The sequence below is a fragment of the Aythya fuligula genome, chromosome 26 (assembly GCF_009819795.1).
Source record: "Aythya fuligula isolate bAytFul2 chromosome 26, bAytFul2.pri, whole genome shotgun sequence".
Taxonomy (NCBI): domain Eukaryota; kingdom Metazoa; phylum Chordata; class Aves; order Anseriformes; family Anatidae; genus Aythya; species Aythya fuligula.
Genome location: NC_045584.1, coordinates 802,336 through 820,622, shown reverse-complemented (window position 1 = coordinate 820,622; position 18,287 = coordinate 802,336). Strand labels below are relative to the sequence as shown.

General features: G+C 61.1%; 1 protein-coding gene across 1 annotated transcript in view; it reads right to left on the bottom strand.

Annotated features, from left to right (window-relative positions):
• EFNA2 (ephrin A2) overlaps positions 1–18,287 on the bottom strand; it is a 39,878-nt gene that overhangs the window by 2,227 nt on the left and 19,364 nt on the right. The window contains exon 2 of the mRNA XM_032203491.1: positions 1,595–1,887. Within this exon, the coding sequence (XP_032059382.1) occupies positions 1,595–1,887 (293 nt within the window). The remainder of the gene's footprint in view (positions 1–1,594; positions 1,888–18,287) is intronic.

The window sequence follows — 18,287 nt, the reverse complement described above, 5'->3', positions numbered from 1 at the left end:
CATGGCACGGCCGGGGTGATTCCAGCTGATGTGTGCCACAGGAGCCCCCTGCCCAAAGCCCACTCCCCACTGGTGGCTCTCTGGTGGCCTCTGTCCTGTCCCCCCCGTGCCACCAAGGAGGGTGAGAGCGGGGGCAGGTCTGCGTGGCTCTCCCTCGCAGGCAAAACGAGGCTAAAGGCAGAGCAAAACTAATACTCGATGGGAGAGACAAAGGGAGTAATTGCAATAATTATCTTGGTGAAAGTCCCCTCGCAATATTAGAAAATGTGATTTTTTATATATGTGTTTTTATAGGAATTTAATTTTCTTTTTTCCTTTTTTTTTTTTTTTTTTGAATTAAAGAAGGGAAGAGCGCGTTACTCGCAATAAAGTTTAATTTCATCTGGAAGAAGGGGGAATTGGGATGTGGCTCGTGCCAGAGCTGGCAGCAAGGGGCCACCCTGCTTGGCACGCGCGGCTCCGGGCACGCCAGCTCTGGGGGGGGACACGGCGGGCTCTGGGGACCCCAAAACGAGCAGCGACACCGGTACCACATCCCCACTGATGGAGCGGGGTCCGGACAGCAGTGCCGGAGCGCCCGTTACTTCTTATCCTCTCCTTTTCCTCCCTCGTGCAGCACCCTGGAGGGAACACGACTGCCGAAATTCGGGAAGGTCACGGCGCCGGCGCCTGGCACCGTGCACGGAGCCCGCGGTGCCCACCCCCGTCCCCAGGGCCAGCGCACGACCTTGGCCCAGTGCAGGAGCACGGCCCCGTCCCCGTGCCCGCGAGGTTAATGGCATTCCGATCCGCGGGCGCGAGGAGGAGGTAATTTCTTTTCTTTCATGTCTGCTAAATACGGTTCCTCAAAGAGGCATAATTTCTAATGTTCCGCATGACATGAATCCTAACCGGTTTAGCAATGATCAGCTTCACCATTTACTTCTGTGTAATCTCTCCCTAACGACATTAAAAATAAAAAAAAAAATAAAAAAATAAAAAAAAAACGGGGCTGGGGCGGGAGGGGGGGGGGGGGGAAAGAGAGAGTTGTAGCTGCCGTTATTTCGCGAGTGACATTTTACAGGGGGAGAGAGCGAGGGGGGAAAATGGTAATTTAATATAGATAAAAGGAACAAATTAAGTGGGCTGAAAACAGATGCTTTAGGAAAAAGGGGGAGAAATAATAAGGGAGATAAGCAGGCCGGGCAGCTCCTGAGCGAGGAGAGAGGCGTCCCTGCCTCCCCGTGACACCGGCGGGTGCTGGGGGGTCACGGTTTCTAATTTATTTTTACTTTTTTACCCTTTATTGATCACAAGGCTCCCAGCGCCCGATCCGAGCCCATTAGCTTATTTTCCCGAGGCTGGAGCAGCTCTCTTCCTCCTCCTCATCCTCATCCTCCTCCTCTTTCTCCTCCTCCTCTACTGCCACCCCTGAGCCCGGCCACTCCGGGAATTAAAAGTGGGCCTAATCCTGCCACGTGCCCAGATTTGGGGGGCTTTACAGCATTTTGGGCAGCCAGCGTGACCGCTGCTCCCCTTCGCTCAGGACACCCGGGGCAGATTTTGGGGGGCAGCGTCCAGCCCCCCCACCCCACCCCAGCAGCCCCCCACTCACAGATGTAGTAGTACTCGTGGCCGGGCCGGAACTCGAAGCCCAGCGAGAAGGGGGTGAAAAGCTGGAACTTTTCGGAAAACTTGAGGGGCCCGTTGGGGGAGTCGGGGCGGTTGCACTCCCAGCGCTTGAAGCCCTTCTGCCGGTGGTCGCAGGACGCGTGCCCCTCGTAGTTGACCATGTAGAGGACGTAGCGCTCCATGCGCTCGGCGGGCAGCGGCTCCTCGTAGTGCGGGCAGTAGATGTCCAGGTAGTCGTTGATGCTCACCTCCACCGTGTAGTCCCCGCGGTGGAACCTGCGGCACAGCCGGTGTTAGCACCCTGCATCCCCCCCCCCCCCCAAAAAGCTCCGCGGGGCATGATCCTGCCCGGCCCCGCACCCCCTCCCCAACCTCATCGCCCCGGTCCCCCCCCCTCCCCAGCATCGACCTCAGGAGATTAAACCTGGCGCCTCGGTGTTGTGGGATTAATAAACGGGCGATACTCGGTACCGAGGAGCAAAAAAAAAAAAAATAAATCATTATTCACCGCGATAAGCATCAGCCCTTTTGGTATTAGTGCCGATGCGCGCCGCAATCCCGTTGTAATTTGCGTTTTTGGCACTGATTATCGGAGAGATTAAGGGATTAGCGGATCCGAAGAGAGCCCTGCATGCGGCGGCTCCCACCCCACAGCAGCACCCGGCCCCTGCCCCTGGCACCCTGGGCCCCCCCCGGCCCAACCCTACACCCCCCCCAGGAGCCAACCTGGTGCTTCTCCTTTATCCCCCGCCTTGTGATGAGTTTTCTCTGCTAATTAACTTGAGGCTCCTGCAGCACCGCTCCCCCCAACACCACACGTCCCATATGTGTCCCACGTTGTGCCCCCCCACACCAATCCTGCCCACGGCCACCCCCAGTGCTCCCCAAAACCACCCGGGCTGAGGCTGGCTCAAACTCATCACAAAGATTCCCCAAACACACCGACGATGCTGCGCACCCCCCAAATCACCACCGGTGCCCAAAAAGGCACCCCAAAAGGGACGGGGGGGGGGCAGGACGGGGATTTTGGTCCTTGAGCCCTGCCGAAGGAGCCGGGCGGCGGCGCGGAGCCGCCATCCAGCTCATTACCTGCCTCATAAGCACTCTGATCACACAGGGACAGGCGCTAATTAAGGAGAAGGGCTTTGCTCGCTCTCCTTCCCTCTCCTTTTCCGAGTCGGTTGTGCCAACCCTGCCCCTGGCAAGGTAACATTTTAAAATGTAAAATTAATACAAAGGGCCGCGATTTACTGGGAAACAATTTCAAACGCACACAAAACAATAAAAAAAAAAAAATAAAAAGCTCTTCTCTCTTCCTTTTATTTAAAAAGAAATTATTTATTTTAATGATTGTTATTAAAAGCCAAGCTAAGGCGATTGTAACAGAAGGGCCCACGCTTATCAGGGGAATAATAATAATAATTATATTTTTGGGAAAAAAAATCAGCCAACTCCAAGGGCTTTTGCCGGACTGACAAATTGCTGAATTAAAGCTGATTAGCTGTGATAAATGGCGCGGACGGGGCTGGGCGCTCCAGGGGCCAGGGGAGGGCTCTGCCTTTGCGGGGGGAGCAGAGGAGCCCAGCCCCAGCACGGTGCCCCCCCAGCTCCTGTCCCACCTCCCCGGGGGCTTCTTGGGTTGGGGACAAGGACGGGACACTGCGGGTGTGTGGGAGGGAGGGGGTAGCAGGAGCGAAATCCCAGCCCCCCAGCCTGATGGCACTGGGACGGTGTCCCCCCCCAGCCATAAATCTGCTCAGCCTGGTGCTTTTAGGGCCAGAGGCATGAAGTCACAGGTAAAGCTACGGAAATGTTTTATGGAGCGGGCGATGGGATGTGGGGAGAAGGTGATGGGATGCAGGGACAGAGGGGTAGGATGTGGGGACAGGGCGATGGGACAATGGCACAAGGCAACGGCACATGGGGACAGGGTGATGGCACACGGGGCACGTGCCGGTGTGGGGACAGGGCTGGGGACAGGACGGGCAGGGCACGTCCCCATCCATCCCCGTGCACCCCAAGTTCGGGGTGACTTCGTCTCGGACCCGTCCCAGCTTTTCATTGCCAGCAAAGCTTTATTGGTGCCCCTGATCCCCCCCCGGCTGCTTCCCCACCCCGTAAATCCCGGGTGCGCTCCCGGGCTGGGGTCTGCTGGCGGGAGCTCCCGTGGAGCCAGACACGGAGCGGCGCGCACGCACGGAGCCGTCTGTTAATTTGTTATCGTTTAAGGCATTCGGTCCGCGAAATGTCAACAGCATTTTAAAAACCCGCCACCTGGAAAGCGCGCTGTCGCCCCGTGTAATACCCGCAGCAGGGCTGCCAGGCCGCGCTAATTAAAATGAGTGGGATTTGAACTGTCTAAACGAGGCACATCGCTAATTCGTCTGCTTCGAAATATATATATATATATAACAAAAAAAAGCAGATCTCGGTCATGCTGGGCTGAGCCGGGCAGTTTTGGCGCGTTCCCTGGTGGGCTGCGTGCGCCTGGCCCGGCACCCGCTTGTGGTGCTGAGCTGCCATGGGCCAGCTGTAAGGTAAAACATTAGAAAAAAATAAAATAAAAATAAAGTTAAAATGGTGAAATGCTGCAGCCTGGTGGGAGGGGACGCGATGGCTCCCCGGGGAGTTTTGGGGCACGGGCATCCCATCTGCAGTGGGGCTGACGAGGTCACGCCAAATGAAAACCTCCCCGGTGAGCACATCCTGCCATAATCCTGGGAATTTTGGACATGGCATTGGCCCAGCCCCTCCACACAACACAGGGACCCCACATCCCACTGTGGCCAGAGCTGCGGGAAGCAGCACCACGTCCCCGTGCTCAGCACCCACCCGCACCAGGGGCTGGTTTGTGGGATCTGCGCCTCCAGAGCTGCGCGCATCCGGCACAGGCCCCGTGCCACGTGTAGGATTTCACCATTTACCGGTGTCCGCCTTGGTGCTGGGACCGGGTGGGGGCTGGTTTGGGGCCGTGGGGGCCCGGAGCTCGCCCAGCGCCCAAGGGTTAACGCGGGAGCCTCGCTTCTCCCTGACAGAGATGAATGGAGCGGCCTCGGCGCTCACCCCGGTGGGATGCTGCGCTTGACAATCGACTCCGCGCGGCTTTCAGCTCTGTCAGCTACCATTAGGGCTGGGATCCCGGCTAATTGGGTGCTTCATTAGGGGCATTCGTTACCGTTAGCACTGCCTGACAGCCCGGCAGCTCTGCGGGGCAGGGGACGGGGCTGCCCCGATCCCACAGCCCCCAGCTCGAGGGACCCTTCCCCGGGGGATCCACACATGGGGGCGGCTCCGGGGGGCACCGGGGGAGTCCTCGGGGTGCCCCAGCGCCTGCCCGGTGCCACCGCCCTGCCCTCGCTCCCCATCCACGTCCCTGGCCGTTAATTGAGAACTTTCCCGGCCCTCACTGCCTCTCCTTTTGCATGACAAGAGCGGAAATCCATTGGAGTGAAATTGCCTGGAATAAAACATCAGGAACCAAGCAGCCCCGCTGCCCCCCGCCGGGTCCCCGCGCGGTGCTGGCCAAGGACAGGGCAGCACTGGGGGCCGTGGGGGCTCCTTCCCCAGATTTTCCTTCTCAGACATTCACTGGGGAGGAAGAAAAGCCTTCCAAGAGCCCACCCGATGACAAAGCTGCTTTAGGGAGACGTCACGCCAACCCTCGCTCTCTACTTTTCTTTTTTTTAAGGCTTTTTCTGCAACCCGATGGAACCAGGGGGCGGCTGCGCCCCAGCTGAATCCCACACCCAGGCCCAACAACCCCATGGCTAACGGGGCCAAGTCCAGGCAGGGCTCTTCCAGGAGGCGCCCCTGGCTCCCCCCAGCCCCAAGGTGCCACCCTGGGGTGAAGCCAGGGCTGGGCAGGGACCCGCGGGTCCCCTCCACGCACAGGGTGGCACCGGTGTGGCTGTGCCAAGGATTTCACTCCAGCAGGACCGGCCCCGTCCTGCCACGGCTCTCGGCACCCCACCTGCGAGCCATTTCTGCCAGCAGGGAGGTTGAATCCTTCCCGTCCCTATTTGCCGAGGCAGCACACGCGCTCTCCGGCTTGCTCTCGTTTTTTGTGTTTTTTTTTTTTTTTTTTTTGTGTGTTTTTTTTTTATCTCATCTAAATTCACATCCCGGTGACCCTCGGAGGACGGCGGCCGCGCCCCTCGCATGCCTGCCCCGCAAAACCCTCCAGAAGCGCCCAACACAAAGCTTTGCCACGATTCAGCCGTGCCCAGCGGGCAGTGGTGCTGGGCACCGCAGCACCCAGACCCCATCCCGAGCCCCCCCCCGCAGCCCCTGCCTCAGTTTCCCCTCCAGGCAGCAGCAGCCCCCCCTAAAAGCCCCCAAGGAGCGCAGCAGCCTTGTGCACCGACAAAGGGCATTTGTCTCGTGGTCTGGTTACACCCTGCATGCCCAGCCAGTGTCCCAAGGGTTAAATAATTCAGATTTTTCTTTCCCGAACAGCTTGAAAAGAGATATGATTGCGCTCACTGAAATACGTTGGGGGGGGGGGGGGGGGGAGATATTATGGATGGAAAAGAGCTATTTAAGCTGAAGAACAGTGTTGGCACATAAACAAATGGGTATAAACTGGCCATGAATAAATTGAGGCTGGAAATTAGAAGGTTTGCAACCATCAGAGGAGCAAGGGGCTGGAACGGGCTCCGGCAGCCGGGCGGGAGGCGACGCGGGGCTCGAGAGTGGGGCTGGGGGGGGGGCTGGTGCCGGGGGTCCCCAGCTCCTGGGGGTCCCCAGCTCCTGGGGGTCCCATGGCCCCGGGGCAGCCGGGCACAGAAAATTCTCGTTTCCACCTTCATCTGCTGAAATTCTCCGTCATTCAAATAGTCACAGCGTGATCAGGAGTAATAAGCCTCTTACAGAGCAAAATAAAGCTGAGCAGCCCTCCATCCCCCCCCAGCCCCCCCGAAAACAGCCCCAGCCCTGCCCGGCGCGCTCTCGCCGTCTTTTCTTTTTTTTTTTTAGCACAACCTGATGAAAATGCAAAGCGGCCACCAGCAGCCACCTTCTCCGCCGCCGGCCCCTCTCCCCCCACCAGGGAACGAGCGAAACGCAGCAAAATGCAGTAAAACGGAGCAAAAAAGGCAGCCCCCCGTCCCACGGGGGCCGGCGGGGAATTACTCCCGCGGGAGGAGGCGCGGGCGCGTGACTCCTCTCCGCAGCGCTCCGGCTCTTTTCCATTAATCCTGGTGCTCTGCTGGTTGCTGGCACGTCCGTGGCCGGCAATGGACTTCACGCCGGGAGCGTTTAAGCTAGTTTTCCCGTCTGTTTCTTTTTTCTCCTTGGGCAGCCTGCATTACCACGCCGCGGAGAGGAGCTCCGTCCTGCGCGAAGCCAGATTCAGCGCCCGCATGTGGTGCGGTGCCCAGAGCTGGGGGGGTGGGCCCTGGGGACGTGGGCTGCATGTTTGTAGAAGAGGCTGGCATGCAGATGAAGCCCCAGCTAGTGCCTGGCACGGTGCTCATCCTGCCCTGTGGGATGAGGAGCTGGGAGCAGCTTTTGGGGTCCCGTAGCCTGTGCTGGGGACTCAACAGGTGAATGAAGCCGGAGACCACGGCACCAAAACGCCTGCACCCATCTACTCTTGGCCATCCCACCCCAGCACCCCATCGGCTCCCACCCCGTCCTGTGGAGCCAATATTTATTATAAGCACGCCGGTGACGTGTTTTGCATGGCCAGAGAGCCAGGAGAGAGCAGCTGCTCTTTCCTTCTCCCACCTGAGAAAGTTTCTCCAATTCCCCTCTGTTCCCGCGAACACCTCCCCATGCCCCGCTGCCGTGCGCTGCAGAAACGCGACAACCACACCGACACGATGTCCCCAGCCCGGCCGATGATGGCCAGAACAAGACGTGGGGCAGGGCTCCAGAGCCACCCTGCCCTCGGCTCTCCCAGCCCTGCCAGGCAGAGGCGACGAGCCCTCGGCCCCGGCGGGGACGTGCAGCACCGTGCGCGCTCCGGCAGCGCGGCGCGGCTCCGGCTGCAGCTCACGGTGCGCCTGTAATGTGGTCTTGAGGGACCCCGCCGTACACACACCACGTAAATTATTTAATTTCTCCAAACTGCTGCACCTTTATAAATCATTAAAAGCTCCTTTTGATCTGTGTTAATGAGGTTTCCTGAGTGTGGTGGCTGGAAACGCACTTCAGCGCCAGATAGCGAATCGGCTAATTAAAAAAATAAAGAAGGAGCACGCGGGAGCGCGGGGAGCGGGAGGAGGGACAGGGACGGGCACCTGTGGGACACGAGGGCTCCTGAACGGCCCCGCAGAGACAGGCAGGTGGTTCGGAGACAGTTTTTCCCTTTTTAGTTATTTTTGGGGATGGGAGGACCCGCACTCAGCTCTCCCCACTTGCTGGCTGAGCACCTCCAATGGTGAGCCACAAGCGCAGGAGCAGGGGCAAGGTGGCAGCAAGCAACATCCACCAGGAACAACCCCAAAAGGTGGCAGGGGAGGGATTTGGGTTCATTTTCTATTTTCCAAGCATCTGAGCCCTGTGCCTGTCGGTCGCTGCTCCACTCAGCCAGCCAGGCTGCCAGTGCCACCCTGTGCCTGCTGCCCGCCCAGGGATGGATTTTCCAGGATGGATTTGTTACACCAGAAAAAAGTCCAGGATGGATTTTTTTTTAGACCTAAGCAGTAAAACTGTGAGCTCTGCCCCTCAGCTGGTCTCAGAGCACGTTGGGCACGTGCAGGTCCCAGCTGCAGCCACCTCTCCCAGAAGTTCCCCTGCTCACTAACACCAAGGCCCCACGCCACACATCGCCGGCTGTCCCATCTCTTTGGGGTCTTTGGGTCTCCCCATGTCCACACACTGGGGTCTCCCATGGGGCAGGTGTGCAGGGACGTGGTGACAACGTTCTGTGGCTGGGGACTTTGGGTGCCACTGGCTTGTCCCAGCCTGCAGGGCACCAGCCCTGGGGACTAAAGCCTGGGGTTGCCCTTTTGCTCGCAGCCGATAGCACCGAGTCACAGCCATGGCACTCCAAGGCATGGTCCCTGCTTTTTGGGGGGGGACCACGGGACACGGGGAGCCCCCTGGGGCCGTGCAGAGCTGGGACCAGAGGGAGCTGGCGGGTCGGGCAATGAGAAACCGGCGGAGCCGGCATCAAGCATCACTTCGCCAGCCCTGACAGCTTTAATATCAATATTTATCTCAACTACAAAACTCCGATCCCAGCTACATATTCAGCAGCTCGATTACAGTTATCTGGACTGACGGTGACGGCTCCCATCGACGGGAGGTTACTTTGGGCTTAATGCCGTTTGACAGCCCCGCCGCAGCCCGTGGCCGCGCCGCGTGGCGGGGACGTGGCAGGGGGCTGCGCACCCAGCTCAGCTCCACGGGGCCGGGGAAATCCCGGTGTGGCCACAGCCTTTGGCCACCAGCACCCTGCCCTCGATCGCCCGCTCCTGCCATGCTCAGTGGTGGTCACCAGTTCTGGCTCCTGGGTCAGCCTCTGTCCTCCGGCAGCACCGGTGGATTCGTCGTTGGCGCATTTTTCCACCCAGCACCCAGCAGCACAGAGCTTTGCTGCCAAAGCTCCCGAGCTCCTCGCTGCTGGATGCGACGCTGGGGTAACACTGGCAGGAGGTTCACGTGGCAGAGCCCGTACAAACCTCGTTGGTCCTGCCCAGGGGTCCCAAAGCACCACGAGAGCCGTCTCTCTGCGCTCTTCTCCATCCCTGCAGACCCCAGCCCCGTGCCCACAGCAGGCGCTGCTTGGCAGCACCCATGGAAGCTCCCCAGGCCAGCAGCCAGGGCTACCCACAGCGCCAACCCCAACCTCATTTCTTATAAAATTGGCTTTTTTTACAACTTTTTTTTATGAGACGAAGGCACCCAGCACCTGCACCGACACAACGGGGTTACAGCGAGGGGGGCCCAGGGAAGGAGCAGCCCCCGGCAGCTTGGGGAGGGCAGCGCCTTGTGGGTAATGAGATGCAAATCGCCATGCAGCACTACTGCCCGTGATTGCTTTCCCCACCGCAGGGAACCGCTTCCAGCTCGCCCCACGACGCCTGCGGGGGAACCTGCGCCCGACGGCCGGGGCAATGCAGGCAGCCAAAGTCCCTGTGACACCCCCAGTTTGGGGCTGGCCAAGAGCCTCCATCGCTGGGGAGCCTCCCAGGCTGGTGCAGCCTCGCCCTCCGGAGGCTCACTCATCTTGATTTAAAGATATTTCCCTTTCCTTTTTTTTTTTTTCAAATGTAAATGACAGCCAGAGAAACGCGCGGCGGCGATTAGACACAGGAGAGTGGAGGTAACCTCGTCCGGGCTCGCCCGCGCTCCCACAGGAGACAACTGCTCTGTTACCTGGGGCAACGGTGGAAAAATTATGGCTGGCATCTAAATTGCCATCATTATGCTCCAGAGCCAACACTCCCCATTTACACTTTATTGTCATCTTTTGCTTTAGGGAGATGCTGAGATATTACAGGACCGGGTGACAGAGTGGGATGAGATGGGATGCATGAATAGATAGACACCTAGATAAATGGGTACACCCGCAGCTATTATTTCAGCCTGTTTGCAGATCTAGAAAAAGAGCAGCAATCCACCCTCCCGCAGGCAACTGGAAGACTTTATAACGGGGGAAAAAAAAAAAAAAAAAAATTTGTTTAAATGCAGGCGCGAGCCCGCCGAATCCACAGCGTGCGGCGGCCGAGGGCCCTGGACACGCAGCGCATCGGAGAGGTTTCCATCAACAGGTGGCAAAAACGCAGCGGTGCAGGAGGGCAGGCACTGCCCCAGGGGCACCCACAGCACCCCGAGCTGGGGCAGGATCTGGCCCGTGAGGCTGGACCTCAGGGGGCACAGTCCTGCAGCCCCCCGACCTGCAGGGCTCTGGGCACAGACACGGGACCGTCAGAGTCGGGCACCCTCCTTCAGTTTGGTTCTTTTTACCCCAAGAAGCAGCCCTCGGCCCTTCTCACACCTCAAACGCTCTCAGGATGACGCACTTATCCTATAAGACGTGCCCTCAACCACACACATTAATTTGGAGGCAGAGCCACCTTGCTCGAGTACGAGGAGCCGCAGGTGCCAGAACTTCTCAGGGGCTTCTGTGCACAAATTGTCCCCACGGGCAGCTGGCACCAGGCTGGGGCTGATGTCCCATTGTGGAGCTGCCCTTAGGGGAACTCACAGGCACCCCAAAACCAGACTGCTCTTCCTCCTGCTGATGCACGTGAAGGGAGCAGAGGGATGATGCAGCTGCTTTGGCTCCAGCAGAAGGAGCTGGGACTGAGCTGCCTAAGGGTCAGCGCGGTGTGGTGATGCTGCACAATTAACGTCACAGTGCGAATTTTAATTCGTTTCTCTAAGGACTTGACGGGGTCTTGGGTGGAAGGTGCTGGGGAAGCAAATCAGGAGAAGAGAAAAAAACCCTCGAGCCAGACCTTCTGCCCCGATTGTGATCTCGCCTCGCTTTCCCCTCGAGCATCGCTGTCGGCGTGCCAGGGAGCGCAGACCCTCAGCACCCATGGGTGCCCCCGCCACAGAGCAGGGACGTGCTGGAGCCAGAGCCCAGCTCCTCTGCTCCCTGCACTGCCATCTGCCCAAAGCAGCACAAGTTTTGCAAAGTTACACTAAGAAACAGAAAAGCAGCAGGAAAAGGCGAATTTGAACATCGTTCCTCCCACGCTGTGCAGGGAACAGGGCTACAAACAGGCAGGGTGAAGAAACTCAGGCTTTCGGTATTTTCAAGGAAAAAAAACAAATGAAAAAAAGCCAGCCAGTCCAAAAACTAAGCAGCTCTTCAGGGTGCAGCCACCAGATCCTGGGCTGTATTTCAGCCCCGCAGAAACGGGAACCTGCTCCGGCTTCCTCCTGCCCCCCAAAAACCCACCAGGACGCTTTGGGAAAGAGAAGTGGGAGCTTTTAGCACATCCAGGTCTGGGACCGAACCCGAGCAGACGGCGCAGACCTCTTAACACGGGCGCTGATTAGATTGTAGCCGGGCGCTGCCGCGATGACAAAGTACAGTAGGAAACAACGAGACGGACGGACGGGGAGATGGAGAGATCCACGCGGCTGATTGATTGATACAGGCACAGACAAGACAGGCTTTCCTCTGGCTCACAAGGTTACTCGCTTTCCGGGAGGAAAAAAACAGCAGGCATCAGTGGGAAATCCGGGGTTTTGGCACAGAAATTCCCCCTTTTCCCCATGCCAGAGCCATCCGTGCCTCGGCAGCCCCAAGGCCACGCGCCCCGCAGTCCCTTTTGGGGTGTGCGTCCCCCTCCCCTAATCACCGCTCCCTGGATCTGCACCAGATGCTGCAATTCACACCACTCGCCCCTCATTAACATGGCTGCTCGTTAGCACAGCCCTGAGACTAATCAATACTGCCATTAACGGACTACCCTGAATTAATGCATTTTAACCTGGCGGGCCTTTGGATATTGGTCATCTTCCCACTTAACCTGGCGGCAGCAGCTCCCCCTGCCCTCCCCGCCAGGTTCGCCACAGCTGATGCAGGTTTGGGTGCTGGGGGCACCCTTGGGTCACCTCCCCAGCACCCCTGGGGGGACACGGGCACTGCCAGGCTGATGCCACTGCCTCGTGGCTCTCTCGTGCTGTCCCGTGCCACCACGCGAGGCCACCGCCTGTGTCCCCCCCTCAACGCAGAGGGTCTCAGACCTGCACCCACAGCCCCGTCCCGTGGCTCAGGGCCCCCAAGGGTGGCTCAGAGCCCCCAGGGCCAGCCCACGGCCCCTGACCCCTGCGTGGCCATGCCCCGGGCAGCAGGAATAGAGCCGCTGTCCCCCGGGCGCCCCCCGGCCACCCTCCCCTGCTGCCTCTCAGCGCCTCTGGCTAAACAGAGATCAGAAATGTTAGATCTTTCTTAACATCTCCTGCCAGCACTGTCAGTGGCCCTCTCCAGAGTACCAGGGCCCTCTGTTATGTAAACACAGCACATTCTCTGTCAAAGATTAAAAAAAAAAAAGGCTCATTTGCACATAAAAGCAGCCTCTGCACTAGTTACGGGCACTGTGGCATGTAAGGAAGGCTGGAGGTTAAACTCGGTAATAAGCCAGGCGGCACAGATCCCCCCCCCAGCCCCTCCTGCAGCCGGACTCTGCTGGGACCGGGCAGCGGGGTCCGGCCAAAGCAGGACCCCAAGGGGCAAAACGCAGGGGAAAGCCCCGACACCCCCTGCAGCGAGCTGGGGGCACCCTTGGGTGCTCCTCACCCATGGAGCAGCACCGTCCCCATCCCCTCCGCTCTGCGTCGTGGCCGGGTGGCATCTCCCAGTGCCTTGCTGACGGTGGCGATGCTGCCGTCTCCCCTTGGGGCTGGGGGCTCCGGGGGTCCCCGGCCACGCTGACCCCCTCGCCCTCAACCCCAGTGCGCTCCGGGAGCGCCCGAGCCCGGCCGGCTGCGGGGCTGGCGGCAGACATCTGCGTGTGCCGTCGGGGTCCGCGCAAATTTAATCAGATCAGAAATTCATTGTCGGAGAGACGGCGGCTGGAAAATGTACCGATAATTGCGTTAGCGCCGTCAATCGCGCGTCCTCGTCTCCCGCCGCCGTTCCTGGAGAGACGCGGGGGCACCGCGGGCTGGACACGTGGGATGGGGAGGGCGGCAACGCCGGGACCCCAACACCCAGGGGTGCTGGGGGGAGGATGGGAAAGAAGCCGAGGGTCTCGGTGGGAGCAGGGAAAGGGCCAGGGGAGGGCGAGCAGAGCACGGCAAGAGCCGGCGGCCAGATGGCTCAGGACAGGGCCGAGCCGCCGCAGCAGAAGGTGTTTACGGTGCCGGCTGACAGCAAAGGTGAGCAGGGCACCGGGCTCCGGCGGGGAGGCGAGGAGAGGAGACGAGGCTGCCGCGCTTGGCAGGTCCCCGCTGTGCCCAGGCTGTGTGCACCCCCAGCCCAGCACCCTGCACCCCAACCCCGCACACTCCCAGCCCCACGCACCCCCAGCCCGACACGCGTGCCCCCACGCACACCCGTCCCGCTCGCACCCCTCCCAGCACCGTGCACGAGTCCCGCGGTGCCTCGCTCCCCGCAGCCACACGTGCCGCCCCGTGCACGAGGCCACGCGTGCTCATACGTGCTCAGGCTGCTCACGCTGAGCGCCCTAATTAACACGGCTGATAAGGGGCGCGGGGCGGGAGCCGCCGGGGGTTATCTGCTGCAGGCAGCCGGGCCCCCCCGCTGCCCGCGCCGGGCCCCGCTGGGCATCCAGACAAAGGCGCCCGTTTGGGGGTCTCCAAAAGGGGATGGGGCGCACGGCCCCCGTGCCCCACCTGTGGTTCACCCGCTCCAGGCTGGCCTCGTTAGTGCTGCTGAGCCCCGGCACATGGCAAGTTCGGGCCCTGGCACACTGGGGGCAGCTCTCTGATCACCCCGCTGTAGGAACCAGGGGGAGGTGACCGCTGCCTCACCCCCCCCGGGGCTCTTTTGTTTGCCTGGTCTCAGAGCCAGGGGCAAGGCTTGACCCGCAGCAGCCTCTCCGTGCCTCAGTTTCCCCGTCCTGAGGCTGGGCTGGGAGCCCTGCCCACCTCAATTCATTTAAAGCACACCAATTAACGCGGCTCAGCGCCAGCCACCTCCTCCATCCCCCCTTGGCTCCCGGCTCCAATAACCCGAGGTCGGGTCTCCCCCTGCGGAGACACCGCGGGAGGTGCCCGGCCATGGCCCCGGCCTCGCCTCCTTTCTCTCCCCATCACGTCGGCTGTCGGCAGCTCTGCTTTCAAGGCGGCATCGCCGCCGCAGCCGGGGGAGCCCGGGGGTGGCGTGTTTCAGGGGTGACTTTTTAACCTTGCGACGCTTCCATTCGAAGGAGATTTCACGCGCGCGGTGGGAGCGGTTTCCCAGCACGCTGCCGACGAGCGTGGCCGCGCTCGTGTGACGGGCAGGAGCTGGGGACAGGGCAGGAGCTGGGGACAGCGCCGGCCCCGGCACAGCCCCGCAGTGATGCTGCCGATGCTGACGAGCCACCAGCGGGATGCCGCACGGGGACAGGAGGACATGGAGATGGACAGGGGGACACGGCCAGGACGGATGCTGCTCGCCCTCCAGCCCCTTTCCCGGCCTCTCTGCCCCAGCCCCGTGGCCCCGTCTGGTCCTCGCGCACCCTGTGCCACCCCAGTGTCCCTGTCCCTGTGGCCAGGGGACGCCAGACGGGATCCAGACCCGTGGTGACCCCCAATCAAAAGGACGACGCGGGACGTTTCTCCCCAGCCCTGACGGTGACGGGCTGCAGAGCCAGCGGAGCCGTAATTTATCACGCCAGCCCCTGACAGCTCCCTTTGACGGGGTCCCCGGGGGGGGCCGAGCGATGCCTTTTGTCTGCCCAACAATTAATTATTTCCTGGCTAATGATGAACTCTGACTTGCAAAGCAGGTAGCGGCTGTGTGCAGGAATGAGACCCGCTTCCTCCGCTCCTGCTGCTCACCGCAGAACCCAACACCTCCACCATGGGTGGGGGGCACGGGGAGGGCTGGTTTGGCACCACCACCACGCCGGCACCCAGCCCTCCTGAACCGGTGACACTGTCCCAACAAAGGGTGCCCCAAATTGGACGACCCCACAAATGAGACCGAAGGCGCTGGCTCCAAAGGAACACGGGGAAGGGCACAACCGTGCCAGGCGTGCCAGGGAGAGGGCGCAGGATTCGTCCCACGCGAGCTCGGCAGGGCAGGGGCTGCCGCGGCAGCAGATATTCGCCGCGCCGGCGGAGAGCACTTCCAGCGCCAGGCGCTCCGACCACAGGCCCCGGGCACTCAGCGCCGAGGAGCTGATAACTGGATGATAGGTCTGTGTTAATGGAGAAAATCCATTTAGGTTCACTCGATACTCTCCCCACAGGCTTTCATTACACCTCAGGGGTCCGCGGCGCACCGTGCCCTGATGCAGGCAGGCTGCGAGCCCCGAGCACACCTCCGCCGTTCAGCGGCCTCTGCGGAGGCTCTGGGGGGAGCTGCGGCGGTTTCGGCCCCCTGCTTGTGGCCGGAGGGGCCAAGAGCAGCGCCGTGCCAAACCCGTGCCAAACCCGTGCCAAATCCGTGCCACCCTGCACCAGCGTTGGAGCAGCGCGGAGCCGCCCGCCTGGGTGCCACGGGGCTGGATCCTGCCCCGCAGCGGAGCCACGAAGGAAAGTAAAATAATTATCGGGAGCTCCCAGGCCGGGCTCCCCGCCTCGTGCGCTCTGTTTAAGGCTAGTTAATAGCTAGTGTTCTCTGGTTAGGCCTGAATGACATTTCCAGAGTTATAATAACTGAGCTATTACTTGCCGTATTGATGCATTCCCCCTGCCGGCAGCCTGCTCATCCCGCGCCGCGCGGAGCAGCCGCCGAAAGCTCCTTTAGTCAATAGCACTTCTATTTTTCATTACTCCCTGGAAATGTGGCTCTTGGAAGCTCATCCGTCATTCAATTACGCCCTGGTTCAGTCCTATCATACACGTGTCATAAAGTTCCTCAGATCTGAACTGCTGTTAATTTTCTGCGCCGTCCCGAGGGGATGCCCGGGACGTGCCTGGAAAGGAAGCAGCGCGCCGAGGGCATGCCGGGTACGGGGCGGCCGAGGCCGGGGGGGGGCGAGGGGCTGGGGAGCCGCCCCCTCCCCGCACGACCTTGGCAGCGCAGGCAATCTCTTCCTCCGGCTGGTTTATTCTTTTATCAGGTGTTGGTTTAACGGGGAGAGCTTCCCCCCCCCTTCCCCTTCCCCTTTAATCCTATCGGCATCTGTGTTCGGCACGTCCGTACACAGGATAATCACCTGCCTGGCAGATTTGTCACTTCACCAGATGTAATCGGGGAACTTTTCTCTCTCTTTTTTTTTTTTTTTTTTTTTTTCTTTAAACCCTCCTTATTTTCTGTTTCTTGGAAGCCGCAGCTCCCGGGCAGAGGCTGCTGCTGCGGGCGGTGCCTGCTCAGAGCCGTTCCTCTCCTCACCCGCGGCCTCCTTCAGCTCGGCTTTGTTCTCCGGCTGCGTTTGGACCCGAGGAACCTCAGCAGGTTGCAGGGCAGCTTGGGCAGATTTTGGAGCCAGTCTCCATCCTCCTGACCTCCAGGGCCCACGGGCACGCGTCTCAGGGCACAAACCCACACAACAGACCCGAGAGCTGGGGGAGAGGCTGGGGATGCTACGGACACGGGTCCTGGGCAGAGCTCCCCGTGCCCACCACACGCAGGGAAACCAGGGCACCAGTGACAATGACCTCAAAAAACCCAAAGGACCAAGAGGTGGCGTTGGTCCCGCTCCCCAGTGCACAGACCCGGGGGTTCTCCTCCACTTCCATGCGCTCCTGCCCCTGTGCTGAGCCGCTCTGTCCCCGGGTCCCCACCATCACCGAGGTGCAGCACAGGGGGCAGTGACCGTGCCAAAACCCGGCTCCTCTGCATGCCCCTGACCCATGGGGGGGCTCCCTGGGGTTGTCATCCCCAAACCAGGACAAGCACAGAGCACACCGGGTGCTTGTGAGCACCGCATGTGGCTTGGCAGCCCCCAGGAAGCCTCCGGTGCCTCCCGTCCCACTGACCCAGATCCGTCCCCTAAACCGAGCCCTAGGGGCATTACAAACGTTAGCGACCTGCTGGGGCCGACCCCAGCACCACGGGGCTCCTGTGACCGCCAACAGCCCCTCTGCTCCTGGGGGCTGTAAATGGGAAGAGCCCGGTGCCAAACAGGGAAACTGAGGCACAGGGAACCCCACGTGCGCTCGGGGTGAGTGCCCAGCAGCTCCCACTGCGGGGTGTAGGGGAGCTGCTGGGATGTCCCCGTGCCTGCAGGACCACGGGGAGCTGCCCCATCCCCTTGGGATGACCCCTCCGGGCACTGCCAGACCCCCTTGGCTGCTGGGGGTGGGCATCCCCCTTGTTCTCCCTCCCGGCCATCCCAGCCCCGGACCTCCGTCCCCTTCCATCTCGCCAACGAGACTCACGCTTGGCTCTGGGGCACGGCTAATGACTGGCCTAATTGATCCCTGACGAGGCTCAGCTCCTCGCCGGGAGATCGATGCTGGAAGGCGCTCAGGGCTCTGCGAAAAGCCATTCCTCACCCCCCTCCCCGCCGGCCAGCGCCGCCCCCGGCCGCACGGCAGCGCCCATCGATCAGGGGCAGGATCGATGCGATGGAAACCACGGGTGGGAGGAAGGTGGCCGGCCTGCCGAGGGGGGCCGCAGACCCCCGGCAGCCTTTCTGCGCTCGGTGCAGCTCCAAAGCCCCGCGGAGGGGCTGGGGCACAGGATGGGACCCCCCCATCCCCACCACGATGCCCCCCGTGCCAACACCGCCCACAGCGGCTGCGGCTGTGCCAGGCCACGGAGCGCACGCGATGCCCGAAACGCGCTGGATTCCCCCCAAAAAAAACACGAGGTGTGAGCACCGAGCGTGGCTGCAGCGAGACACGGCGCGTCCCAACCCACCCCCAGGGGCACCCTGACCCACGGACACGGGGACAGACGGACGGGAGGGCAAGGACAGACACGGGGCTTGGCTCACACCGCGGTGGCGGGGGACACGGATGGGTTTTACCTGTCCCCCCCAAACCACTGGGGGGCCACGGGGACGCCCCACATCCAGGTGATGGTGGTGGCAGCACCGAGGGGTGCTCGCCCCCGGCACGTTTGCCACGCGAGGCTGGAGGGTGCCCGGCCCCCCCGGCGGGGTCAGGGCGAGCCCCCACGTGGTGGGGGGGCCGGCAGCGGGGTC